The sequence below is a fragment of the Azolla caroliniana genome, unplaced genomic scaffold (genome assembly GCF_043228905.1).
Source record: "Azolla caroliniana isolate FFs.n. ecotype wild unplaced genomic scaffold, voAzoCaro1.0.p SCAF_7, whole genome shotgun sequence".
Classification (NCBI taxonomy): Eukaryota; Viridiplantae; Streptophyta; class Polypodiopsida; order Salviniales; family Salviniaceae; genus Azolla; species Azolla caroliniana.
The window spans coordinates 3,804,254-3,831,443 of record NW_028230442.1 but is presented as its reverse complement, the minus strand read 5'-3'; the positions used below and the strand labels follow the sequence as shown (position 1 = coordinate 3,831,443).

Here is a 27,190-nt window from a genome sequence, read left to right as displayed (position 1 = left end):
GGCAATCAACCGTTTAGCGCCGGTGACCAGCATCAAAATAAAAGTCGCCGGTGGCTCCCCGTCAAAAAATAAAAAGCTAACCGTCTTTTGCCGACGATGACGGCCGTCAAGTCTAACGCTGACTGACATTCGGCAGAGGGAGCCATTTGACGGAGGTCACTGACGGTCGTGGTCAGTACGACGATGGCCGTCATTGTCCTGGTCGCCTTTCCCAGTCCATTCTGCGTTCCTCTCTGTCTCTGTCTCTCTCTCCCCTCACTGTCTCTGTCTATCTCTCTCTCTCTCTCTCTCTCCAGATTCTCTCACTTCCTCTCTTATAGAGCTTCTCTGTGTTTCTCCATGCTTCCTACCCTTCTCTACTCAATCTATTCAGACATCTCTCTCTCTCTCTCTTTGCGTTTTCTGTTCGGCTCGGCTCGGCTCTGTTTCTGCTCAGACATCTCTCTCTGTCTCTCCCTGCGTCTTCTGTTCTGTCCGCCTCTGCTCTGCTCTGATCTCTCAGGTTCTTCTCACATCTTCTTCTGCTCAAGCTTCCTTCTGCAGCAAAAATCCATCCCATTTCTCAGCGATGGGGAACGTGGTATGTGTAACTTAACTCTGCTTCTCCTCCCTCCCTTGCCTGCCTACCTAAATCTGCCTTCTTTTCTTCTTCCTGATTTGTTTTTCGCTTCTCTGGTTTGTCAGGAATCTGGAGAAATGGGGAGCTTCTGGGATCACAACCCTAATGACCCTTTAGGCAGTGGCTCATCCCGTCGTGGGAGCTCTTCTTATTACCCTAGAGATGAAGATCCCAGCTATGGCAGACGGTCGCAGCAGTATCTGCAAGACGACGATATGAATTATCACAGCAACATCAACGTAGATTTCCATGGAGAATCAGAACACTACAACTATGGCGGAGCTTCTTCGTCTTCTACAGCTGCTGCTAACTCCGCGACAACAAATTCAGACTCTGATCATCAAAAGGTAATGAAGCATGGAGACCAAAGCCAGGGCTCTAACAGGGTAGAAGATCTGGAATCGAACAGAGCTTCTGAGGAGGTTGGTAACTCGGAGATAATCTCCAACGGCGATGGCGGAGGAGCTTCTGTTGCAAGAAGTAGTACTGTGACGCATGAAATCAACATCTCAAAGAACCAGAGAACGAATCAAGTGGCACCAGAGGCCACCACGACCACTGTAAGCTCCGCTGCTATAGCTAATCTCCATACTTGCTCATCATATAATTGTCTGCTCTTTCTTTCTTCTTCTTCTTCTTTTCTGATGAAAGCTTCAAAAGCTCTCCGCCATAGCTATTTTATTCCATTCCTTCGTCTGCTGTTTTATTCCCCCTTCCTCTGGGAGGGAAAGCTTAAGCTCTCCCCCTCAGAACTTATTTCTGAAGCTAAAGAAGTTAGGCCATATTGCAGACCAATTCTCGCTCTGAGATTTTTTCCTCCCTATGAATTTAAAGCGTAATTTCCATCATAGCTTACTTCCATTTATCTACGTCATGGAATTCTCTGCTCTTTCTTGTTCCGTCTTCATTCTTGTTCTGTGAGAGTAACTTATGAATCTCGGCCATAGCCTTAAATTACAGGTTTCCCCCTTAAGTTACCCCATAGTCATTAGCGTTCATGCCTCGCAAAACAAATTACTTCCTTTTAGCATTTCCCTCCACTTTTTTCGGCCTGGTTTTCTTGCTTTCTGGGGTAGCTAGATTTTTGCTTCGCTCCGCCATAGCCATTTCCAACGTCCTTGACACTGTTCACTGGTTTTTTTCTGCTGATACCGATTCTTCAGCTTCGCCTGTAGCCACTGATCATCAAGAAGTTTATCTCTATTATCGTCTGGTCTAGTCTGTTCTATTTCTCAAACCAGTATGCTTAACCATTTCATATCTCTCTGATGTCTCTGCCGCGCACAGGAAGGAAGCAATGCTACAACAGGAGTCATATTCAGATCATCATCGCCATCGCCATCGCCATTCCCAGTGAGAGACCTCCCCTTCGCAGCGATCTTCTTGCTCCACCTCCTCCTGTCCATGGTGGCCATCATCTACCTCAACGCGGTGTTCCTGAGGAGGCTGACGCGGAGCAAGCTGCAGGACCTGCAGAGATGGTTCCCACAGCTGAGCGCGTCGGTGATGGTGGGGGCCATAGCCGCCCTGCTCTGCCAGACCCTCTTCCGCCTCTACCCTAACCAGGCGGCGAGGTCCATCACATGGGCGTCGTCCGTGTTCACACTGGGGACGGCCATTATGCTCTTCTCCACGGGGACCGCGGCCAATCTAGGGGTGGGCGTCCTGGTCCTGGTCATGGCCATCACGCAGGTCCTATACGGGGTCTACACCCACCGGTGTATGAAGTACGCGGGCGACGTCCTCTTCTGCTCATTGAACACGGCATCCAAGGTCCCCGGGACATACCTCGTCTCCTATTGGCTCCTCGTCGCCGGGTCCGTGTGGCTCCTCTTCTGGAGCTTCGGGGTCGTGAGCGCGCTCGGCCTCCGGCTCGCCCCTTTGCTCGTGTTCGGCCTCCTCGTCAGCATGGCGTGGACATTGGAGACATTGAGGAATATGGTGCTCATCGCGGCCGCGAGGGGCGTGTCCGCCGCCGTGGCCCATCTGTCCAATGGTGGCGGCCCCGAGCCTCCCGCCCCTCATCACTGGGAAGGCTCCCTCTACTCGGCCTACACGGCTTGGTTCGGGAGCATCTGCCTCGGCTCGTTGGTCATACCGATCATCCATGTCCTCGGTGTTATGGTAATCATCTCCACATCCAAAGTGTGTTGTAAATAAATCTTTTTGTACTCATTTAAGTCACTCGTTCATTCAATGAATAACGGACCCTAATGCAAACGGTGTGTGTAACTCATCTAATTTGGAACATAAATTGCTCTCAATGCAACGTTAATCGCTCTAACATTAATTATCCTAAACCAAAACATAGAGGTTTCAGACTGGTCGTTTGCCGATCATCATGTCGGTGGATAAGTTGGTTGCATTTTATCGCCACACTAGTGCACTTTGACAATTGAAATATGACCTTAAATCCCAACCATTAATGAACCTCTTAATTGAAAGGCTGGACCAAAGCCGAACAACAGTGATAAGATTTGTTCGCACTGAGGCCATTTCGAGCATTGCCTGTAGTTGCCTTAGATCGATTATGTTTTGTTGTGAAACCTAATCCAAATGCCATGGTGCATTTGTCCATCTGAACCCAATATTAATCTCCCATCTTTTGTTTCACCTTGTGTATCTCAGGGCCGAGCCATGGACAGAATACATGTGGACAATGAGTTCATGTTCTCTTGTGCTGATTGCTTCCATAAAATCACCCACAAGCTTTCCTTGTATGCCAACAACTGGGCCTTTGTCCAGGTAAACTTGCATCTTACAACAAAAAGAAAGTGTCTTGCAATTTTTTTAGGCCATAATCTTAGAAAGAGCACCACTTGTTATTTATTCTCAGGTCGCCCTCCATCGCAAACCCTTCATCAAGGCCGCCAAAGAAACCTCAGAGCTATTCGCAAGCAAGAGACTGGATGTTGTCGTGTCCACCGACTTGACAAGCTCCTTTTGTGTCCTCAGTGGAATCTTGGGCGGAATGATGTGTGCATTGGTCAGTGGTGGATGGACATTTGGAACTCACAAGGCCCTCACTTCATCAGTCTCAATCGTGTGTTTCTTCATCGGTTACTTCTTGGTGAGTGTCCGTTTCATACATTAACATGAAGTTGAGTAGGCTAGAGATAGGCCCGGCACCTCATGGATGTCCATAATGACAATAAAAAGGGACTTCGAATAATCCCCCCTGGATATTATACTGGTACATAAGCAATCTTTCAATGTTAGAGTCAATCAGACCACACATGCATCAATTAGATTATGGATGTCCAAAATGCCCATAGCTATAGTTTGCATATAGACCTAGGGCTAATTATGGCACATGTATAACAATGACCAATATATACATCAAGGGTTCCTGACATATTTTGGACCATAGAACTTAATATTCCCATTCTTCTGCTCAAACATTCGTTTTCATACTTTTGCAAATGAATGTGTATGTTATGAAAACATACTTATGTTTTCTCACAGTTTTACCTTAAAAAACGTTTTACCTTATAGTAAATAATGAATACAAAAGTATGGTATTTACCATACTTGAATGATCGAAAGATACTCGAATGTGAATGCACGTATAGTACATATGGTTCACGCTCTGTTTTGGTCTTCTTGCCATTGGCATCTTCTTCACCATGTAAAAATAGTATGGATATGGTGGAAGTGGAATTTCAGAGTTGGGCCAACTGAAGACCTAATGTCCCTCCCTATGTCTAGTCCACTTGACCTAGCTTTATGTTTGTGTATCTAAACGCTCAGTCTCTAGCCTGATTGACTTCATGAATGTAAGGTAATAATGTAATCATTTGTCACATTCACTTTCTCAATCATGTAATAATTCATTTGTCATTCGTAGGTTCGTCTCATGATGGCGGTGCCGCAAGGTGCAGTATGTGCTCATTATGTTTGCTACGCGCAAAACCCCGCGAGCCATGAGTTGTTAACTAGTCCGATCCCCGAGCGATTGAAAGAGCTCCTTCCCGAGGTGGACACAGAGATTGGGACAAAGTAAATACAAAGAGCTCAATTCCACCATGATGATATAAATTAAATACCTCCACTTCATCAATCTTTGGGTTACTTATAATGTAAGCACACAAATGACCCTTGAGCTTTGTATATATGTACACCGGTGAGCGAGGGAGCTCGTTCATTGTTTTTAGTGGCCTTAAATGTGGCACTTTGATGTACGCGAAGGAATGGGGGGGGAGGGGGAAGAGATATTGTGCCATTGCATAATGGTAGTAAGTTGGTGCAAATTTTGTTCTTTGCCCGTGAGATGGTCGATGAAGGAGGTTTTGTGCCACGATAAGATAAGAAGACTTTGGTTCAAATGGTGAAAAAAAGAGAGAAGAAAAAGCCTTATTGTTTTTTTGGATGAATTCTTGTTGGTTTGGGTCCATTTGTCCTTTGTGGTGTGAATACATACATGAGATAGATAATACTACTACGTAAATACTTTGAAGGATTCGTTGGCTAGTTGGCACTTATGATAATAATAGCCACACGTGTGAAAAGAGAGGTTAGGGCTGCGACAACCTGCTCTCTCCCTTCCCAAACGTGTGGAATGCAAAGAAAAAAAAAAAAACCTGAATTTCCACATGCTTTGTTTCTCTCTCAAATTCAATACACACATAATGTATTGATTTGCACACATACGCAATGTATTGATGAATTTTCCTTTAAAAGCAAAACGTATGCGTCTATATAGTCATTTCACATGAGCCACGAGGTCTTGTCAATCCTCATACATGCCCTTGGGGTCTTGTAGGCCATACGACGAAGTCCACTTAGGTCTTGTCGGGACCATTGTACGTGTCCTCAACGAAATTCCATGGATCATAATATGAGCCCACAAGGATCTTCATTGAAGTGCCTCTACTAGGTCCATGGACTGTTGTATGAACCAGCATTGTGTAGTAGGATCATCAGCCGAACCCTCACATGTTTGATGGAACTTGTCTAGATTGCTTGATTTGCATTTCTTCAATCAACGTCAACAGATTCATCATATCTTGTAACTTTTATTTTACGTGTGGATGCTAGATGCTTTATTCTCTCTAACGGTAATCAATCAATTCCTCGAAACCAACAAAAAGTGAAACCTCCTGTTGTGTGTTTGTGACAGACACTACACATAAAAATGATAGGAATTGGAGAAGCACTAAGGAGATTTGTGGATCTCATAGCTCTTGAGCTTGCAATTCTTATTGGTGCACCAAAAATCTCAAGTATTATCAATAGTCAAAAAAATATGCAAATGAAATAAGAATATATAATGTGGAGGCGAATCTTGCATAGAGAAATGCTCTTAAATCAATAATAGAACACAATAATTTATGTCGATGAACAACCCTGAACTATAACCATATTAAAGTTGAGTCTCAAAGACAAAGAGCAATTAAATTAGTTTTAGACATCTAAGAAACCCATAGTTTTAGGTTTATTTTACAAGATGAGTATGTGCATGTTTTGATTGAGCAATTTCAAGATTGACGTTGGGTTAGACCACATCGCCTTAATGGTCTCACAAATTTTTGGATGGTGCAACGTTTTCGCCTATCTTGTTTCTATTGTGTTTTGAATGATGACGTAGTTGTGTTGGCGGGTTGTTTTCCTCATCTTAGAATATTCCAATGAGAGATGTAACATTAGCAACATTAAAGTGTTAAAAAGAAAGAGCCCCAACCAAAAATATTCATGCACAAGGTAAGACAAAAGAATGCTCAATCAAAAAATCCTCATCAGAGCTAAAGAGCAAGCTTAAAATATTCATGAGCAATACCGATATGTTGTTGTCACCTTTTGTTCTTCAATACATTCATTCCTCAATGCTTCTGAAGCATCGCCTTATTGTGGAGTGTGTGAACCAACAAACATCACTTTGTTGAGATATACTATATATGTCAATAGAACAATTAAATTTATTGCTTTGTAAGCGAATAATAACCATTATTGTGACACATGAATTACAAGGTCCATCCTAGATCGCACGGTTTGCATTTCTTCAACACTTTTCAGGTTTGAGAATATATTGTTTTAATCCATTTAACTGATTTAAAATCTAACATGTTTTCACGCCAAATTATCTTATTTCATTTTGAGGACATGCATTTTGGGTGCCATCCTTTATACAATTGAAAGTGGTGCCAATAATGTTGTTACAAAAATGGCTCTTCAACTACAACAACAACTAGGTGTAAAAACGAGGCACTATAATTTGATGACAAAATAAGAAAAGAGAGGGAAATTTTACTCATGTGACATGAAAAGTGAGCCTCAAGTGGCCGAAAGTTTTGAATCCAAGTCTATGTATTCATCAAACCAATGTGACAACATCATCATACAACACAAAGAAAGCAAGATAGAAAGACTAATAGAAGTCGAACGACCTTGTGGCCAACATGAGAGTTGAGACCACTAGATGCTTAGACATCACTAGTGTAAAGTGTATCATGTTGCAATTAAAAAACCACTTAAATATGTGTGTTATGTTTTGTAATACCAACACTTTGGTTTACTAACTAAAATATTTGATTCCATTTATCCATATTTCACAAATTTCTAATCAATCCCATGGTTAACTCTTTCTTGCTTGTATAACCAACAATTACTAGTTTCAAGACTTTTTTAATTTCCGTAATACAACTTTGATTATGCATACCACACTAATAATTTCCCCTTGTAAAAGGGAAACCATAAAAATATAACAAGAAAGTGTTGGAGATTTCTATAGCAACTGGAGTTCATCGTACAATATGATGAATTTAAATTGAACATGGTTCATAAGAAAAACATAGCAAATGATGTCTAATAACCAAAGAGAAATCTAAGATTGTTGATTACAAAATTATATCAAAAAATTAATTGGTTGTGGATGGCACGTGATATTCCCTCTATGTGCATACAAATATGATGGATAGATCATAAAATACCCATGTTTGCGCACATATGTAAACTTAATCGAATATATAAACCTATTTTTTGGAGATCACATCCCGGAGTTTATGTGTTTATACAATATACACTATAGAATTGCTTATGAAATAATAATGTGGAGGTACTTCAAAAGCGTGTTCACCTAGGTCTAAGATATATGGCTAACCAAAATATTGTAATCATGATTAAATAAACGAAGAATGTATGGTAACTAGGGATAACATGGCCCATGAGCACATAGAGCATTGAGAACCTTCCCCTTCTTTACAAGCATGTGAGATTTTTCGTTTCGCTCGCCGTACAAGTCCTTCTTTTATAGCTTCTTGTTTAAAATAGCAAAGAGTAAGTTAAATATAATAGTTTGCTCCTTTTGAGATGGAGCCATAATATGTTGTATAATATGGGGGATGTATTTCAAGGAAAACTCATAAGTAGTGAGAGATATAGGCAACACCATGTCCATAACATATATGGGTATATTTCAAGAGGTTTAACTCCTTGGAAGTTGAATGCATTCTACTTTACGCAATAAAATTTGCTTTTGTGTGGCCGATGTCCATCCTTTTGTTTGCATTATGAGTCAAACTGTATTCTTGCATTGATGACGAGCACAAACTTTGCCTAAAGTCAAGAGAGTTTATCCCTAATAAGGAAAAAGTTGAGTTGGGATGCATGACATGTGATACAATGTGATTGTGGACAACTTTGTTAGATTAAGTTGCATCAAGTTCCTATGGGTCAAGCTTGGTTTCAATGGACTAGGGAACTCATTACCCTAGAATATAATTGTGAACTGTGACAATAGATGATGCAAGATGTTATCGCAAAGACATGGTTGGTTCACACCTCATTCTCTTCATGCATGGTGGCCAACAATTCACTACCTCGTTGTTTTACTAGGCTTGTCTATGTGTGTAAATCATATTGAATTGTACCCTTCTTTATTATTTGTTGAAATCCTAATGATTTGTGCCTTCTAATTGGCCACCTTTCTCGAGATAAAGACTCGTGGATGGTTATGGTGCACTGGAGAATGAAAAGAATGTGTTCAAATTCGGTGCCCAAAGCTTATTTTAAAATCCTTAGTTTTGTAGGATTGACGCAGTGTTGAAGTCCCCTAGAATCCATTGCACGAAACATTGATTGATGATACAATGAAATGCATCATATATTGTATGTGTGTTGAGGGGAGGTAGGTTGGGAATCGACTCTCGATTCCGGGACAGAAAAGAAACCCTAAACCTCACAAGAGCATTGACGTGAGCGAACGAAGAACACGAGGCATGAAAGATTCCTGATTGAATGAGAAAGGGCGGGGGGGGGGATATCACCTCATGTTTTGTGATATCCAAGGATTGGAGTGTTGGAAAAAGAAGAATAAGAGCAAGTAGTAAAAAGTGAACAAAAGGATTTACTCTCTCTCTCTCTCTCTCTCTCTCTCTCTCTCTCTCTCTCTCTCTCTCTGTCTCTTGCAACACAGCAAATACATATATAAATCAATGAAGACACAAAACACAAAGAAGAAGAAGAAGAAAAAGCAAGAGAGTTATTAGAAAGCAAAATTGGGGAGGTTGTGTGTGGATGTGGATAAGAGACTACTTTCTGTACACACTTGTCCGGACAAAGTGTGAAACCGATAATACAGAGGAAAGTGAACTGAAACTTTCCTTAAAGCACAGAGAGAGAGAGAGAGAGATAGAGAAACAGAGACAGAGACAGAGGAGACAAAGAGAGAGAGCAGAGAGACAGGGGCAGAACAGAGCATAGCCAAAAACAGGGGAAAGATCCTCTCCCTCCACTCCAAACCCTAACAGGTTATAACACTAACTAATATCGACGAACTACTAAGAAGGGTAGCAGAAAAGAAGAGAAGGCAAGGCAGACAGTAGTCGGGTGGATGGATTCCATGGGTAGTGATGGAATACAGTGGGGTTCTCCCCCGGCTATGGCACTGGGATTCTCAGGAATCCTGCAGACCTCTGCATCCATCCTGTGGGTGAGACCGAAGCTCTTCACCGCGCTCTCGCTAACCCTAACCCTACCTCTTTGCTTCATCATCTTAGCCCACAACCTGGCCATAGACCCTATAGTCTCTCGGATCAATCGGAACACCGAAGCCTACATATACACCCAAAACACATCTGCCGATGACAGCAACATCCTTCACCGGAACATCACGGCCGATCGGATCCGCCTCGGCCTCCTCCTCTCGGCATACCTGCTCTTGGTTCTCATCTTCAGGCTCCTATCCACCGCTGCCTCGGTGTACAGCGTAGCTTGCATCTTCATCAAGCGCCCGCTAACCTATCGCAAGGTCCTCTATGTTGTCCCCAAGGTGTGGCGCAGACTCCTCGTCACATTCCTTTGGGCTTTTGTCTTTGTCTTCTTCCTAGCCGGAGCCTTCCTCGCGACCGTGCTGTTCGTGTACCTTGTCTTCTTACCCCTCACGAGCATCGGCGCGATCGTCTTGTGGTGGTTCGTGAGCCTCCTCTTCCTCGCCGTGCTCTTCCATTTCACATGTGTCTTCAACCTCGCGACCGTAGTATCGGTCCTCGAGCAAAGCTACGGCCTCCGATCGATCAAGAAGAGCAGCTTGTTGATCAAAGGAAGACGGGCCATTGCATATTCCTTGTATGCTCTCTATCTCATTTTCACCTCAATTGTCGTGGTTTCGTTCGACTTTGCCATGTGGAGTGTCCACAGCGTGGCCATTCAGGTTGTCTTGGCCCTAGTTTTTGCTCTCCTTTTCGCATTCATCGACCAAGTCGATATGGTCGTGTCCACCATCCTCTATTTCTCTTGTAAAGCATATCACCACGAGAGCATCGACACGGTGGCTTTATCCGAACACTTGGGTGCATATTCAGGGGAGTATGTGAACCTCCGAGCTTCGGTTCAGATGGAAGGCATGCAACAAACATGATGAGTCTCTATCTCTTCATATCCCAAAGTATATTGGAAATGTTAAAATGTTTCTCGTGACCACCGAAGGATTCAAATTCTTCTTTACGCGAGGGTGGTCAGGCCAAACATTGAGATTGTTCATCTCACGGATTTGGGCTTCTGGTATAAAGAAAGGGGATGTTTTAACCACATTTTTGTATGATTATACAAATTCATATATATATATATATATATATTATATTATATTATATTACCCTTTTTTTCTATCTTTTTGCCTCATTGGCAATTAAATGTTGCTAGGTGGGATGTGTAGCACCCTTCCGCGGGTACAAACAACTCAATAATGGTTTCTTCCCCAAATTCTAGCTGTCTACTATATGTTATAGACACAACAATTACATGTTTGTTCAGAGTGGTGTATTGTTCAAGCTCAATCTCACAGTTCCTTTGAGTCGAGATTGGCATTATTAGATTATGATGCCTGTGTGTGGGTTTGAGGTGTATGTTTATTCAGAATGGGAACCTCTATACCCTACAAATACACAATTTTTACTTCAATGGATTTGTCAGGAGCTAAGTGCTGGGACATGTATTTTTGGAGCAACTTGATATGTAGGTCACTATAATGTAAAGCTTGAAAAGGTCACATAATCTTTTAGAAGCCTTGTGCTATAGTTTAGTAACAAACAGTCTTGACCTTGTTGTGTAAGTGGAGATTTCTCACATCTCGCAATTCTTTTCAATGCCAGCATCTTCCTTGCCTTTCTTGCGTACTCTATTTATTTTTTTGTGTGATGGTGATGCCAACATTGTCTTTACGGGATTCTCGAGAATATTGTGCTCGCATTACTTTACCCAACTTTTTTTAACTAAATAGGAATCGAGTTTTCCTACTCTGCGAGAATAGTCTTTTTACATGTGCTTACCCATGGGAAAACCATGAGTGTGGTTCACATCCAACATTGTTTGCATTTCAATGTTTGAGCCGTATGTACAAGGGATATCTTGATCATCACACAATCTGGTGAGTGACGGAAACTCACCGTGTTGAAATGTTTCTGTAAATGCATGCACTGGACTTGTTTTTCATAACTTTACATACTAGATTCTCCATTATAGATGACTTAATTTGTAGCATATACATCCTCCTACTTTCCAATGTCTTTTACACACACGCCTTCAGCATATGCTAGTTTATGTGGAGACAAGTTTGATTTCAATAGTAAGAAGTTAGAACTAGCCAGTATATAATTCAATACGTTTCTTGCCTGAGTAATAAATAGTGAGTGCTAACATTATATCGTGACATTTCAAATGTGGAAAAGCACCTTGTTCCTATGAAGATTACACAAGCATCCATTTATACAATAGCTTGTATGATGATGCCTCAAAGATAAGAAATGGAGATGCATGACTAATTATCCTCAACATCAACATTCATGAATTGTGGCTATCTCCACAAGATATATCATACCATCTTGATTGTGAATGTAGCAAAATCCCGACATCTAACACTTTTACAAATATACTAGAAGACCTTGCAGGTCTGTCTACCAACACATATTCATTGGTCATTAGATGAGTATTTTAGAGTGATACCCACCTGATAAAAAATGTTACCATTAGCCAAAAGTGCATTTTTCCAGCCAACATAACTTCAAAAGAACTCACATTATTAAGCTCAATCCCATGTCACGTTTACAGTCATGAATGGATCAATCTTTAAATACTTTTTTTATAATTTTCACTAAAAAAAACTCACGACTAATTCAATCTTAGATATTATATTTAGTCTTTGTAGTATGTAGTGTTACATCATGTTTATCTATCTTAATGTACTTTTCATTGAGTATATTGGGATGATAAGATGTGATTTGGCGGCTGGCCTTTTGGATAAGAAGTGGTTTCAATTGAGTTTAATTATGTACACTAGGCACATCATATGACTGCGAACACAACAAAATATAATTTTAGTGAAACATGTTGTATGTCCCTTACCATACACAAGTATGCGCATAACATTGTCTCAGTAATGAGAAACTCCATGCATTTTAGGAAGAACATTTGTCTCTCTAGTATTTAGAACAATGAAATACATAAATAAATATTTGTGAGTAATTTAGGTATGATATGAATTGAGATACATAAACTCACTCTAGAGGCTCTCCATCACAAATAGATTTAGTAATAAAATATTTGATCAAGAGCGTTGAGGCTATGAATGTTGCAAATTAAACTCAAATACATGTAGACCATCCATCCACTAACAAGCAATCATGTGATGTGTATCATACGTGACATTAAGCTATAAGGTTGGTTCAAGCTTGCAGACTATCATCAAGAACCTAAATGTAAAGACACAAATGGGATAATGCTTCTTAATTCAATTTAATTTTGTCATTGATTAATGAATGTGAATCAACCGATTTGCCCAAAGTAAGGTATAACACGTTTATTTGTGTGCAAGGATTGCTTTGATATTAGCCCATAAATCAATCTATGAAAAACATAGTTATCCATAAAAAATACCAAACATGTAGAAATCATATGCATCACTTTTTTACAAATAATTCTCATATGAGAGAGATCTTTTGATAGAGCCCGTTCATTTATATATTAGATTAGATTCTTGTTTATGTCATAATATGTTGAGCATAAATTATTCGCATGGCTGAAAATAATAACACTAGGACGACATATCAAACAATATAATGATTGTAATATTTTTTAGTCTCACATGTCAACAACATTATCAATCTAATGTTTTTTAGTCTCATAGGCCATTCTAGACATTATTAGACACTTTCTTTCTTTCCTCTTGTAATACTTAACGCTCTCTTCTAAAACTCGCTTTTGTTTTTCGCCAATCATTATGTTACAAGTGGGTAACCTCAAAAGCAAGGGAAAAAAACTCTTGAACAATATTTAAATGTTAGATTAGAAACAGTAAAAAAAACGCAATATATATCTCATAAAACACATAGCAAACATTGGAGGGGAAACCTGAAAACTCAAGATCAATTGGAAATAGATTTTCAAATAACCTATATGGATCATAAGGTTTACACATATCACTTTCTATGCACTCATTGTTTTCACACCAAGAAATAAGTGTTTTTGGGAATATAAAGACAACTCAATACAAAGAATATAAAGGCTACTCAATTCAATTACCTCTAACTATTGGTAATCTATTTCGCATCAAGCATCATCATGTTTCTTCCAACAATCTCTTGAGGGACTAAACTTCTAGTTACCAATAAAGCAACACACATCTTCCTTGTCATGTTTACTAGACTTCTTCTAACGACCAACAAAGAAAGCCTCATCTTCTTTTTCTCATGTCTACTTTACTAGTTTTAGAGTAAGGGTTCAACGAATATGACACAAATGTGCCGTTTGATGTCAAGTGGAACATATCAAACATGAAGAGATCATTCTCTCCAAGAAAACAAAGATGATGTGGAGGGGTGGCATGTTTGATTAAGCGGGGATTGAAGATAATGTTTTTATCATTGATTTGATGAGCATAAATGCTACATATGGTTGAAAATAACACCACTGAATAACCTTCCAACTTTTGCAATAGCATCATAACGATTCTAACTTTTATGTTTATTTAGATCGATACCAACCTTCTGTAAATCTAGATCCAGCTAATCACATTGCTTTCTTCCAAGAAAAGAAAGGTTATTGTCTTTGGTGACATGAATGCCCATACATGAATTTTGTAACTTTATTCACCACAACTCTCAAGGATACAAGAAGGTATACACTAATCAAAAGTATTATCAATATGAAAAGTTAGTTCTACAAATGTGCTATAGTACCTTAATACTGATTGGAAATTATATATATTTATAGAATGATAGTGCTGATTGTACATGTAGAAAACATAATGGAAATAATGTTATCAACTAACTGTTATTCTTGGAGGTATCTTAGACCTTATACATAAAATTTCAATTAACCAATGGACTCTAAAATTGGATAGTATGACTTTCAGCCTATAAAAGGATTGATCTGAAATGCATAAAAGATATGACGAACACAACAAACTCCTTATTTTTAATTGTAAACTCAAAGATGTAAAACCCACTTGGTCATAGAATATCCAAATACCAAAATACCACTATTAAGGTAAAACTCAGGTCGAGACTACTGATTGTACTACAATATATTAGTATCACTCTAATACAATCAACTAATCACTAATATAACATGATCACAAACACAAAACATACACATATAACTCCTTGAGCTCCTTGACGTTTCTCAAACTTTACTAGAATTGTTTTGCACATTGCATCCTTTGACAAATGTGGTTGGTAACCTTCCATTGATTGGCCAAATCATAGCGGTAATTGGATGTGTTTCATGGATGCTTGGGGTATTGTGTCATAGCATGAGATGTAGGTGATTCCACAATCAATTTTGATTGGTTAGGTTTGTTAATTGAGCTTAGAAAGAAAACCGCCCATTCTACCATCTGTTCCTATACAACTTGATGTTGTTCAAAAGCATTTAAGAAATGTTCTAAAAATATAACATCTCTAAAATGTAAACAGAAGTAGGATTAACCTAACATAAACCTTTAGTTCAAATGTATCTAAGTCAAAAGGTTAGGTAAAACCCAAGCTTTGTTTATTAGAGTTGACAATTCCACATTGTTTTCTGCTCACTTGTGAAATAGAGTCGATGGTATCATGGTTTCACTTAGGCATATCTAACTCATTATAAAAAAACCAAGTATTGAGGTGGTCTCCAGTGATACTAGCAATGTGATAAAAGCAGATACCCTTTTATATTCACACCCAAATCAACTAATGTTACATGTTTATTATTTGGTTGATATCAGATTTCAAGTTTATTATAAAGAACCCTGCTTATGCAAACCAAAGCTCATGCAGCAACACACCACGTCTGAATAACCAAAAAAGTACCAGATACTAGATTGGGAAAGATTCGTAACTTAGAAGACTAACACTAGACAACATGCCAATGAAGTAAAACGGGCTCATGGTTTATTTTTATGTACAACTTCACCATACAAGACTACTACTAGACAACATGCCGATGACAGAAAAGGGGCTCATGGTTTATTTTTATGTACCTCATCTTTTTATAACTGTTGATCCAACAATTTATCAATGCTAGAAGCTTCCGAAGGCTGATTTGGATCAATGCTAGATGGCCAATGTGTTACAGCTGAAACAACTTTGCCTAACCATGATCCCCATGTACTTGGAACATGATCATCCTCTTCTATTGGCCTATTTTTCTCATCCAAAAAGCTTTGCCACCTCTCCTTCATAAAAGCCACTATTTCTTCACATCCACTCTCAGCAATGGTCATGGGTGGAATTACCAAAGGATTATCCAGAATGTTAATCTTCTTCAGATTTTGCAATCTTCCAAACGAGGGTGGCAAAAACTTAATTTGGTTGCAACTCAAATCAATTTCAACCAATGATGTTAGGTCACCGATTGTGTCTGGAACAGTTTGCAGATCCATGAAGTTGCAACTAGCATCTAGAACTTCCAAATTCGTCAGATTTCCTATTGCTGCAGGCAAAACCTTCAAATGATTGAACTTCACTTCAAGGCGTTTCAATGACTTTAAATTGCAAACTGAAGCTGGTAAAGTTCGTAGTTTATTCCACTGAACTGATAATTGCTCTAGGTTGGTGAGGCTAAATCCAATTTGTGACGGAAGGTAAGAAAGTTGATTCAAGTTAGCAACAAGTGACACCAAAGAACTGCAAAATCAAACACCAAAGCATACTTGATTAATGAAATAATGAATGAACGAACATACATGATCCAAGAGTGCATATGGATAACATTAGTGAATGCGCTACAGGAAATGTTCATATATTTGGTGAGTTCCAACACTAAAGAAAGCAGGCCACATAAGATTATGCAACAGCAGGCCAAGTAACTCGAGAGGAAAGTCCAAAATACAGCAGATTGTCATTATTTCCTTAAAAGCACTGACTATTTGTTATTTTCCTCGAAAGAGAAAAAGGGATGAATTGGCATGTAATCGCTCAAATAGCATGCACAGTCGCATTTCTGGGGCTTGACCAAGAGTTAGGGGAGTGATAAAACTTAAGTGGCATTTGGGGAATAAACAAAAACGCAGGTGTGTTTCAGAGTTTTTTCTTATTTCAATGAAAAAACTGTATTGGCAGGCTTGGTGAAAAGAGGGTAGGGAGGCAAACATCCTAAGTGAATTTGGACATTGCCATGTATTGAAGGTATGGTGGAAAAAGAAGCACATGTGCTATTGGCTTGTTCAGCATATGAAGGGATCAAACTCAGTCAAACATTGCATTAGCTCAGACCTACATGTTACTCTGTTGGTTTTCCTGCACTCCAGATAAGGGGATGTATGATTGACATATTGGACAGACCATTAAAAATTGCAAAGTGTAGCAGGGATAAGAGTCGGAGGAGACTAATGTATCCAACAATTTTTCTCGTAATGCCCTAGAGGTCTTGTAGACATAAACAGTAAATTTCACTTTTCATGCTTGAATACCCCACACATGTAAAATATTGATGCATTTGATTCTCTGGCTATGGAACTCTCATTTTCCTCTATCCCAGTACTAGGATTTCTCAAATACAACTGACACCTAAAATTTGGATGTCTATTATTATTTGTTCAGATAACACACACATTTGTAGTGCGCCTGCAGTAGATTTAGCTTTCTCATAGACCTATTTCAGCATCTTGTCAATGTTATACATCTTTCTTTATTTCTCTCTCTAAAAATTGCAAGATCTTATTTGTTTACTCTACTCACATTACATAGTGCCATCGCACATTCTTAACCCCTTCAGTATCCCAAGGTGGGCACCGCTTGGGCTCCAACATTTTCTTGGCATCAGACCATGGGGGATAAACTCAGAGCTTGTTGACCGTTTCTTCAATGTATTCACCTAATATGGGCAAGGTGGTGATGCAGTCTCTAATGACCAACCCTAATTAAGTTCCGAACCTACATTATGGTTGAGCTGGATCGGAACTTAATTTGCCTAAACCCTAAACCCTAAACAGTCCCAAAGATTGGGGTGCCTTGTGATTAATTTGCCCCGAGGAAAGGTGCAATCTCAACTTCTGTCTTACTTTGCGACATTTGAAATATCTAACATCCATGGTAACCCATGATATATTAGACAACCTATCCAACCTACATTAGAGCTGATCTCAATGAAAGTAATGCTACAATACCCCAATAAATATCATAACTAGCCAGATGAATACCTGCAATGCAAAATGCTTTCTGGAAAAGCAGTGAGCTTGTTTGAAGAAACATTCAAAAACTTGAGATTCTTCAGCAATCCAATAGAATCGGGAAGAGATTCAAGGTTATTATGTTCGAGGTTCAGTGTCTCAAGGTTAGTCAGTCCACCAATTGAATCAGAGAGCACCTACACAAGAAAAGCAATATATAAGAACATACTATCATTAACTTATGATTGAGCATCGTGAAGGTTACCTTTAATTTATTTTCCGACAGATCAAGCAAGACAAGGGTGGATATCCTTCCAAAAGCATCTGGGATAGATATTAACCCGCGCCCCTTCAAGTCAACTTCTGTAACTGGTCCTTCTTTGGCCAATGACAAAATCCTCAACACGTCCTCATTTGGAACACCTTCTTCTTCATTTTCTGAGAGGATTTTTGCAGTCTTAGGCGATGGTGCAGGAGAGTTAGGCGTAGAAGACAACCTAATCATGTCCATTTCTGCATCTCTCAACAACAATTCATAGCAACGATACAGCTCATCTGTTTGAATCAGGGCTAGGTATGGCAACTGTGAATTGTGAGCAGTATCATGTAATTCCTTCTCCTTCCGAGCCTATAAAGAATCAACAGCGGGGGGGGGGGGGGAGATGAAAAAGCATTTAGGGCAAAAAGAGAGCAGAAACTCACATTTAAGAATGAATGAAAACACAAAGCCTAATTTATGGCAAAATTTCCCCTCTAGCCACTAAAAATATTAAACAGAAGAACAAAGTGAGAGACTGATAGTGGCAATTATTATGGGTGGCATGCAATTCCTTCTCTTTCTGAGGCAAGTACTCATTCAGACAAAAACTAGAGAGAAAACGCCTGTTTAAGACAAAAACATAAGGGTAGAAATCCCCATCCAGGTCAAATTTATGATAGAAATCCAAATCTAGGGCAAAATGTAGAATAGAAATGCCCTTTTAGGAGTGAGGAAAATAAACATATCGAATGCAGAAAACCCATTTTATGGAAAAATCCTTATTATGCATTCAAGAAGAGTAAAAAAATTGGGATATTGATCAAACTTTGTGAGTAAAATTTCCATTAGAAAATGACAAAAGAAACAGACAGAATAAAGATAAAAAACTAATTTATGGAAAATTTTCCATTTTCGGCATGAAAGGATTAACGAAGACAATGGTTTTCGATACAGATAGTACTTATCAGGTAGAAATCCTGATTTAAGAGCCAGGATGAGAAAAAAATTGGACCAATGGAACACAGGACACATAGTTCTGAAAATATTTCCATTTTAAGCATTCAAGGATACTGCAAGAAAAAAAAAAGAACGAACAGCAGAAAATAGATAGAGCTTCCCAGAAACAGAAATAATGTAGACAATTTAAATTTATGGAAAATTTCCAAGGTTCACTACAAATAGCACGAATGGATGTCAGCATATGGAACACCATGAAACATTTCCCTTCTTAGGCATGCAAGAATAATCAAAGAAAAGAACAAAAAGGTTAGAAACTGGTGGTTCTTACCCAGTTGAAGTCCTGATTTAGGAACTTACAAAAAATTAGAATTCAACAAAAGAATCACAGAACAAATGACCAAAAAACAGAAACTGATACATATTACTAGAAACAGATACATTTTACTACAGAATCAGATAGAAAGCAGAAAACCTATATTTATAGAATCAAATGCATCTTTCCTTTTATGCATTCGAGAAGAATTGAATAAAAGAAAACAAAAGACATCTAGAAACAGATAAAAGTCAGAATACCTAATTTATGGAAAATTCTACCTTTCCAGCGTTCAGGAGGGAATCCAACGGAAAAAAAAAAGAGCAGCTCAACTTATTGTGATTTTTCGTCTAGGTCTACAAAAGCAGAAACAGAACATAAAACAACATAAATTCATGCATTCAAGAACAGAAGAAAAGACAGGAATTTTCTCTTTTGAATTCAAGAAGGATCAAACTAAAGAATTTGTTAAGTATAGATATTGATGAGCGAGCAGATGAAAAAACTAAGAAAAAAATACAAACCAGACCAAACCAAATTGAGACAAAACCTAAATTTCCCTCTTTCAGGTGTTGAAAAAGGCTCGAACAGAAGAATAAAAGAAAGAAACTAACATTAAAAGCACCAAAATAATCAGGTCGAAGAACGCATAGTAAGCCTCAAGCTGTTTTTATGACAAAAACTCCTTTCAGAAGAAATAAAGCAAAAGACATAAAATGTGTGAGAAATAAGACATTCAAGGAAGATTTTGTCTTTCAGGAAAGAGCATGACAGATCTTACCAGGTAAGCAGACCATTCTTGAGGGTCCGAGTCGGGAGGAGGAGGAGAGAGATGGAGACGTTCAAGCTCAGAAGAGAGAGCATCATCGATGGAAGCTATGGCAGAACGAGATTCTTCGATAGCTTCATGTTCAGGGGGTTCACCTAGAGCTTCAAGCTTGGCCCGACATTCTGCAACATTTAAGAGAGCTGCTTGTAGAGATTTCTGCTCAGGGGTCAGAGGTACAGGGGGAGACGATGCATCATTAGTTGCGATCTCGAGATCTACCTCAACGAAGCTTCTCGTGCAGTCGTCCGCCATCGCCACGGGGGAGGGTGAAGAGAGAAAGCTTGAGGCGAAGAAAAACACGCTGGAATAGTAATAAACATGACCTGTTGTTCGGGTGGGTTTTCCGTAATTACACAATAATGCCCCTGTATTTTTCTAATCTCCCCAAATACCCTTTTTAATTTTCCCCCATTTCCCGAAATGCCCTCACTTGAACTTCGTCAATACCCCCCCCCCCCCCAATTCGCCAAAGCTGAATGAATTGATTGGTTTCACCATTGGCACTTCACAAAAGCCTCGGGGAGATGTCATTGTCAGCCCTCTTGTTTCCTATCCTGACTAAGCCAAACAAATGGAAGCTCCAGATGATAGTGCTAAATTACTTTGGATTGGATTGAACCAAGGCCCCGAGAACCTTAATGCTTTGTGATTCGGAAAACTTAAGTAGGTTAAACTCCTAGTACTATTGAGATGGCTAGAACCTTTCCCTTACTGAATCACAACTTGGTATTAGGGCCATTGCATAGCTTAAAGCCTGTCAAAATGCTTTGGTGGTTTCAATATAGCAATCAACACCCTCTTGGCGGGTTTCCTTTTGAGACGTTTTTCTTAAGAAATCAGTGCAAAATTAAAATTTCATTCCTTAAGAAAGTTTTGATTTGATGATGACAACAGTCTTGATGAAAGGGAGAGACAAAAGAAGTATGCCAATGCCTTTGAAAGACCTTGACAAAGAAATAGACCAACAACTACACGATAAGCTCTTGATAATGTGTACAAAAGGCAAGTGCTTTGTTTCACAAATGGTTTGTTACGTATGACCTCATGTTACAAAACTAGGAGCATTACTTTTCATCCTTTACCCCTCTTTTACATACCTCTCCACCCACCCCAAGCAAGGTTTTCTGGGTTTCACATATTGAACATATAATACTTTCCAAGCGGGGTTTCAATGTCTTTCCATCCCCTCAAATTCTTAATGCGAGAAATGCACTAAAGATAGAGAAAAAGCAAGGTTTCTTGGGTTTCAAACATTGAGCAAATAACAAAAGGAATTGCAACAAGTATATTTCCCGAGCCTTGCGCTAGGGCCCTTTTTCATGTAGGTGAATCCATCCATGCCAATGATAGATGGTTGGCATTGGGTTAAGAAACTAAACAACATCATGCAAGGCAAGAATTCCTCCATTCTCAAATTCATTCATATCAATGGATCGAAGCATTAGAAAAACAATCAAAACAAGGGATCGAAGCAATGAAACTTAGATGGACAGATTAGAGAGACAACCAAAACAAGGAATTGTATCGACAAAGATTACACGGATGATCGAAACGAAGAATTTGATATTTGTATGTGTATAATAATGTGAACAAATATTAGCGAAGAAAATGAATGGCCTTCTTAGTTGGGGTCCTTTTTTTTATACCCTCCCACTTGTAAAAATAGAAGAAATCTGTGTGTGTGTGTGTGTGTGTCCAAAAACAATATGAAATGAATAGAATAAGAATAGAATGAAATAATGAATGAAATGAAGAAGCATAGCATAGGTTCGGTTCAGCAGGGTAACGATGCCGAAGCCGATTTTAGAGGTTCGGTTCAGCAGGCTAGCGATGCCGAAGCCGATTTCAGAGGTTCGGTTCAGCAGGCTAGCGATGCCGAAGCCGATTTCAGAGGTTCGGTTCAGCAAGACGGCGATGCCGAAGCCGGCGTTGGCGTCGGCGTCGGCCATGGCGATGGCGCCCAAGCAGAGGCCGTGAGGAGCGTTTGGTCCAACCAAGCTAGTGTAAGGCGGTGGTGCTCAGGTTCATCAGGGAGCAGACGATACGAATAAGCAGAAGGGAAGGAAGATGTCGTGGCCATGGCTTTGGAGGAGCAGGAAGAGAACATACGCAGAAGAATCTGTGCCTGCACACGCGATCGGTGAGACAAACACTGGTTGCAAAAGCCTGCATCTTCTAGCAGAGCCTTCCATCTCCGCCATGGCTGATACCTCTCCACCCTCATCTCCCCTTCGCAGGCCACAATGTTCCTGATCTGTGCACCCAAAAATTCCTCTACCTTCAATCGAGTTACATGGAAATCTGTAGGAGTATGATCTCCTTGTCCTCCTCCTTGCAGTGCATCAAATAAAGCTGAGAAGTAGCGAATGGCTCCAGCAAATCGAGCTTCCATGGCTGGCTCGTCATGCAGACAATCATGCAGAACTTCTTGTTCGACCATAGCCACCACTTTCGGCTTCATACTGTGAATCAATGCTAGCAGCTTCCTAGCTTCTTCTCCGCTTTCATCTCTCAGAACCCGATGAAGCTGCAACACGCAATTCACTGCTACTGCCTCCTTTGTCTTCACATGAAGCATCCATAGCCGAACATCTTCCAGCTTATCCACCACCCCATGGAATTCTAACCTCAGGCCAAGTTCTTCTGCAAACTCTGCTAAACGATCACCAGCGTCTTGTACATCATCTTTGCACTCTCCGATCCCTGTTAGACGGACGAGCTTCGGAGGTCCACCAGCTCTTGTGGCTAAAGAATGGAATAGAGATGGCCATTGCAGACCTTGTTTTAGGTCAAGATCGATTATATGAACCTTTTCTTCCCCTTGAAACGCCTGCAGAATGATTTCGTTTGCTGTGTATTGGCTGAACTTCACCAATGGCGTGACTTGGTTCAGAGCCTGCCAAGCTATGGCTGCAGGATCTCCAACTTCATTAGTATTACACACGAGGTCTGCCGTTTGTGTATAGAGCACTGGGAGAATCTGATACATCTGTGGCCATAGCCTGGAAGCTCTGCATGCCATAGCTTCTGTGAAATAAGCTGACAGACGTTGCACTGAATTGCCGGTTGGTGATGCAAGTCTTCCTAATCGAGCCAATAGCTGGTTCACAGAGGTTAAATCCCCTGCTGAAATCGCTTCAACGCAGGCTGTGAGAAGCTCGATTAGCTCTATCCCTAAATCTTCTTCTTCCTTTCGCCTACCTTCTACTAGCTTCTGCGTTTGTGTGGCCATTAGTATCATATCAGGAAGATTAGTGGTGAGCAACGGTGATGAAGATATGGTATATTTCTCTGGATAAATATCCAGATGATCAGTAGCTTCTCCTAGTTGATGAGATGCTTCCAAATGGTTGCAATTCGCCTTTAACTTTTGTTCGAGGTGCTTCTCCTTTGTGTAATTGTAGGCTTCTGCAGGCTCTAAGCAGCATTGATTCTCAGTACTGTTATGAATAGCTGGTGCAGGTAGAGAAGATGACCTAGAAGAGATGGCTACATCGATGGAAGAAGATTCAAAATGGAATGCCATAGAAGGAGATGGAGACGGAGATGGAGAATGTTGTCCGAGTATGCAGACAGATGATGAAGATGGAGAGCAACTTCCTCTGGCTGAATCGGCTGTGTAATTAGTTGCTACAGTTCCACTTGAGGAGACACCATTGAACTCTGCAGGTAGTGGCGAGGACACTGATGATGATGCAGGATCTGCTGTAACTACAACTCCATTGATCTGATCGACCTTGTTATAATTATTATATATAGAGGTCCAGAAGCCTGCCTCTGCTGCTTGATCAGCTTCACTGGCGGTGCAATATTGAGTGGGAGAAATAAGCAGAGTGCTTCCACCATAGCCATCGTTGCAGAAGATCTGCCATGTGGCTGGGAGTTGATGATCCTTTCCTTGATGTTGCTGATTCACTTGCACAGTTAATGATGATCCTTTCCTTGCTTTGGTTTCTCTATCCACCTGTAGAGCGTTGTCTACTAACGCCATTTCTGTACATGAATGAAGAGGTGGAATCATGGAGCTTTGCTTTTCTTTCTTATCCGAATCCACGAGGTTTCTGGTATATAATCGATCGCTGCTGGTGAAAACCTGCCATGGTGCCACAACATAATCCTTTCCTTGATCCGTAAATGGATGTTTTACCTGTGTAAAGTCCTCATCCTCCAGAGACTCTAGTTGTCTCGGTACAGGAAGCACTGAACCATGAATTTCCTTCATCGCCATATCTTCAAGGTTGTGTTGATCCTGAAGGATCTGATACTGCTCAGGTTGAGATGCATGAGGATGGCGATGATGCAGAATACTTGATTCCATCACTTCAAGCTTAGTGTCATAGCCTTGTGTTTCCGAGTGAAATATGGGTGTGCTGACAGTTCCATAGCTCGGCATGAGAGACGTAGAAGCAAGCACCGATTGCCTTTCTGTCATGGCCATATCTGCAAAGGAGACTGGACAGTATTGATCCTGAAATATCTGATACTTTTCAGTCTGAGATAATGTCACTTCTCTCGTAGGCGCAGCATACGAAAACACAGACTTCCTCTCCTTCATCTCCATAACTGTCGAAGGAGCGACCTCATGGCTACATTCATTCTGAAACATCGACTTCCTCTCCTTCATCGCCATATCTGCGGCAACGGAGACCTCACGACTAGACTGATTCTGAAACATGGATCGTCCTTCCTTCATCGCCAGTTCTGCAGCAACGCAGACACCGTGACTACTTTGATCCTGAAACAATTTCTGATACAGATTCTCATGCTGAGAAGAAATAAAGGAATGGTATTGTCCCAAGCTACTTGATTCGACTATTTCGAGCTTCGTCGCATACATATCCTGAGGATGAACGCCATGGGAGCTTCCTCTCCTACTAGCTGAACTTGAGGACATCATGAATGGGGAGTGAACCTGCATTGTTCGTGATGTAAATCTTTCATGGCCGGAAGAAGAAACTGAAGAAGGAGAAGAAGAAGAAGACGAAAAATGCGGGTCTGCAAAGACATACTCTGATGCGTCGAGCTCGGTGGCTATGGCGGATTCCTGCAGGTAATGGAGGTGGTAAGAGGAAGGGAAAGCGAGCGTCATGACACAGACGAAACAAAAGCGCAGGCAACAGAGAGAATGGAACAGAGAAAACGGAGAAGAAACGGTGGCCCTCCCTCCTCCAACGGCAACGGCGAATGACGAGAAAGTTAACGGTCCCTTTTTTCCTTTATCTAATTTTGCAACGGTTACTTTTCGCCTTGACTTTATTTACTCGAGGAGGAGTCAAGATAAATTATGTATATGTGGTGGTGGTGACACGAGCATGGGTCAAGTCCACTTGACCCCACCCACTCATCTCCACCGTCTCGTCTTTTGGCCGCAGGTCAATCCTGCCCATGCTCCACTGTTCGCCATCCCAATACGCCCTTAGATATGCCCATCCGTCGAACACTGTTTGACTTCATTATAGCTAAAACATGCCTCCCTCAAGCAAGACAAATGTTTTGTTTTCCCAATCTCTCTTCTGGGGCCAATTGTGCCTGGCAAGCGCTTATGGTTTGATTGAGTATTGTGAATTCGCTTGACCCCATTGTCTTTGGTTAATCCTTATTGACATACTCCCCTAAACAAATATCAGATTAAATGGTCTTGTATCTCAATGTTGATCCTCTTCTTTTACCAGCAAATATTGTGGCTTTGACTTTTATTACCTCTACTAATTAGAACCTTTCAAGTAAGATGACACATGAACCCCCAATCAATTGCGATTAGTATGGCAGTTATGGGCATAGTTTCTTTCATGTTCTTGTTAAATAATACAATCACCTAGTCCTTGTTGATACTTGGGCTAAAAGACAATCATGAATATAGATATTGTATCTAAGGTTTCAATGTTCATGATTTAATTCATTTTGAGGCTGATTCTAATGCATACATACATTGTGACAAGGTTTCTCAATTGAGAGATGATCAATCATGACCTCTAATTTCATTAAGCATCTCCTTGCTGTCTCAGAACTTCTAGAATACTATTTGTGAAAGCTCTTTATAAGAAATTAATGATACTTTTCGACTTTGGATGATTTTAAGATTAAAAAAAATTACATAGGGAAGAGGGGCCATTGTTTTTACATTAGGATAACTATAAACCAAAAATATTCGAGAACTTGGACTAGCTACAAGGTATAACCCTAGGCTAGGAAATGAATAAAGAACTTTACGTGCGCTCATTTTTAAGTAATCTAAACGAGATGCTTTATAATGTTGTGTAGGCAACCCTATGGAGCACATTCCAAAGCAACCATGCTCCCCAACAAGCTTTGGATCCTTGATTCCTTTTTATTTGAGGTTCATGCTTGAACCACACAAAAGTATGTGTATTGTGTTTCTAGTACATCATCTTGCATGATGTTGGCAAACATATAGTATATCATGTGTATTATTATCCAATTCATAAAAAAAATGTATCTCCTGCTCACATGCTCAAATGTTGGGCATTGAAGCAAATATTATTCTCATGGAGATTCCTCACTCACTATAATACCATTATATCACAAATAGAATTTTTTTACCACAATAAAAGTATGTTCATTAGAATATTGGTAAACACTTTCTAATGACATTTTTTCTCATACTGATATAACACACTAGAGGATGTTTATTACACTGAAAACCCTCTCTTGACAAGGCACATACACTGTAATCTTCATATCCTCTTGGAGTTTGCAACAATAAAAGACAACATGATTTCACAAGCACCTCAATAGATAAGGGCCCTCTCCATGGTAGTGCCAAAATATGTGAAACTCTTAACTCTCAAAGTTTGCAAAAGAAAATGCTTACTATACGTTTATGTTGGTTACCTAGTTTCAAATCTAATATGCATGTTTATATCGCACAATGTATTAGGTGGCTTTTACATCATTTAATTTTGCTGCCCTCCCCATTTATTTTCATCCTTTAAGCACAAATGTCTGCCACCAAAGAAAGTTCTTGCTAGGCTGTTTTTCATAGCCATTTGCGCTACGTTGACTATAGTTTGCAAATGTACCCTCTTTCTTGTTGGATCAGATATATGCCATGATCATGAACCATATAATACGCCTCTATTTTTTGTTTGTCAATATCAATTCCTCACTATCAT

At 40.0% G+C, this 27,190-nt stretch overlaps 4 protein-coding genes across 4 annotated transcripts; 2 read left to right on the top strand and 2 right to left on the bottom strand.

The window, feature by feature from the left end:
- Positions 1–294: 294 nt before the first annotated feature.
- LOC147861601 (protein PNS1-like) lies at positions 295–4,992 on the top strand. Its single transcript, XM_087322644.1, has 6 exons — positions 295–580; positions 685–1,179; positions 1,907–2,743; positions 3,248–3,364; positions 3,456–3,689; positions 4,467–4,992. The coding sequence occupies exons 1-6, from the start codon at positions 569–571 to the stop codon at positions 4,620–4,622; spliced, it is 1,851 nt and encodes a 616-aa protein (XP_087178770.1). The 5' UTR covers positions 295–568; the 3' UTR covers positions 4,623–4,992.
- Positions 4,993–9,294: 4,302 nt separating this feature from the next.
- LOC147861600 (uncharacterized) lies at positions 9,295–10,863 on the top strand. Its single transcript, XM_087323010.1, has one exon. The coding sequence runs from the start codon at positions 9,447–9,449 to the stop codon at positions 10,470–10,472; it is 1,026 nt and encodes a 341-aa protein (XP_087179136.1). The 5' UTR covers positions 9,295–9,446; the 3' UTR covers positions 10,473–10,863.
- Positions 10,864–15,385: 4,522 nt separating this feature from the next.
- Positions 15,386–20,330, bottom strand: PIRL1 (plant intracellular ras group-related LRR 1). Its single transcript, XM_087322758.1, has 4 exons — positions 20,010–20,330; positions 17,962–18,324; positions 17,727–17,893; positions 15,386–16,212 (listed from the first exon to the last, which is right to left on the bottom strand). The coding sequence occupies exons 1-4, from the start codon at positions 20,307–20,309 to the stop codon at positions 15,576–15,578; spliced, it is 1,467 nt and encodes a 488-aa protein (XP_087178884.1). The 5' UTR covers positions 20,310–20,330; the 3' UTR covers positions 15,386–15,575.
- A 1,268-nt stretch (positions 20,331–21,598) lies between these two features.
- Positions 21,599–25,141, bottom strand: LOC147861598 (uncharacterized). Its single transcript, XM_087322491.1, has 2 exons — positions 25,067–25,141; positions 21,599–24,969 (listed from the first exon to the last, which is right to left on the bottom strand). The coding sequence occupies exon 2, from the start codon at positions 24,952–24,954 to the stop codon at positions 21,958–21,960; it is 2,997 nt and encodes a 998-aa protein (XP_087178617.1). The 5' UTR covers positions 24,955–24,969; positions 25,067–25,141; the 3' UTR covers positions 21,599–21,957.
- Between the last annotated feature and the right edge of the window lie 2,049 nt (positions 25,142–27,190).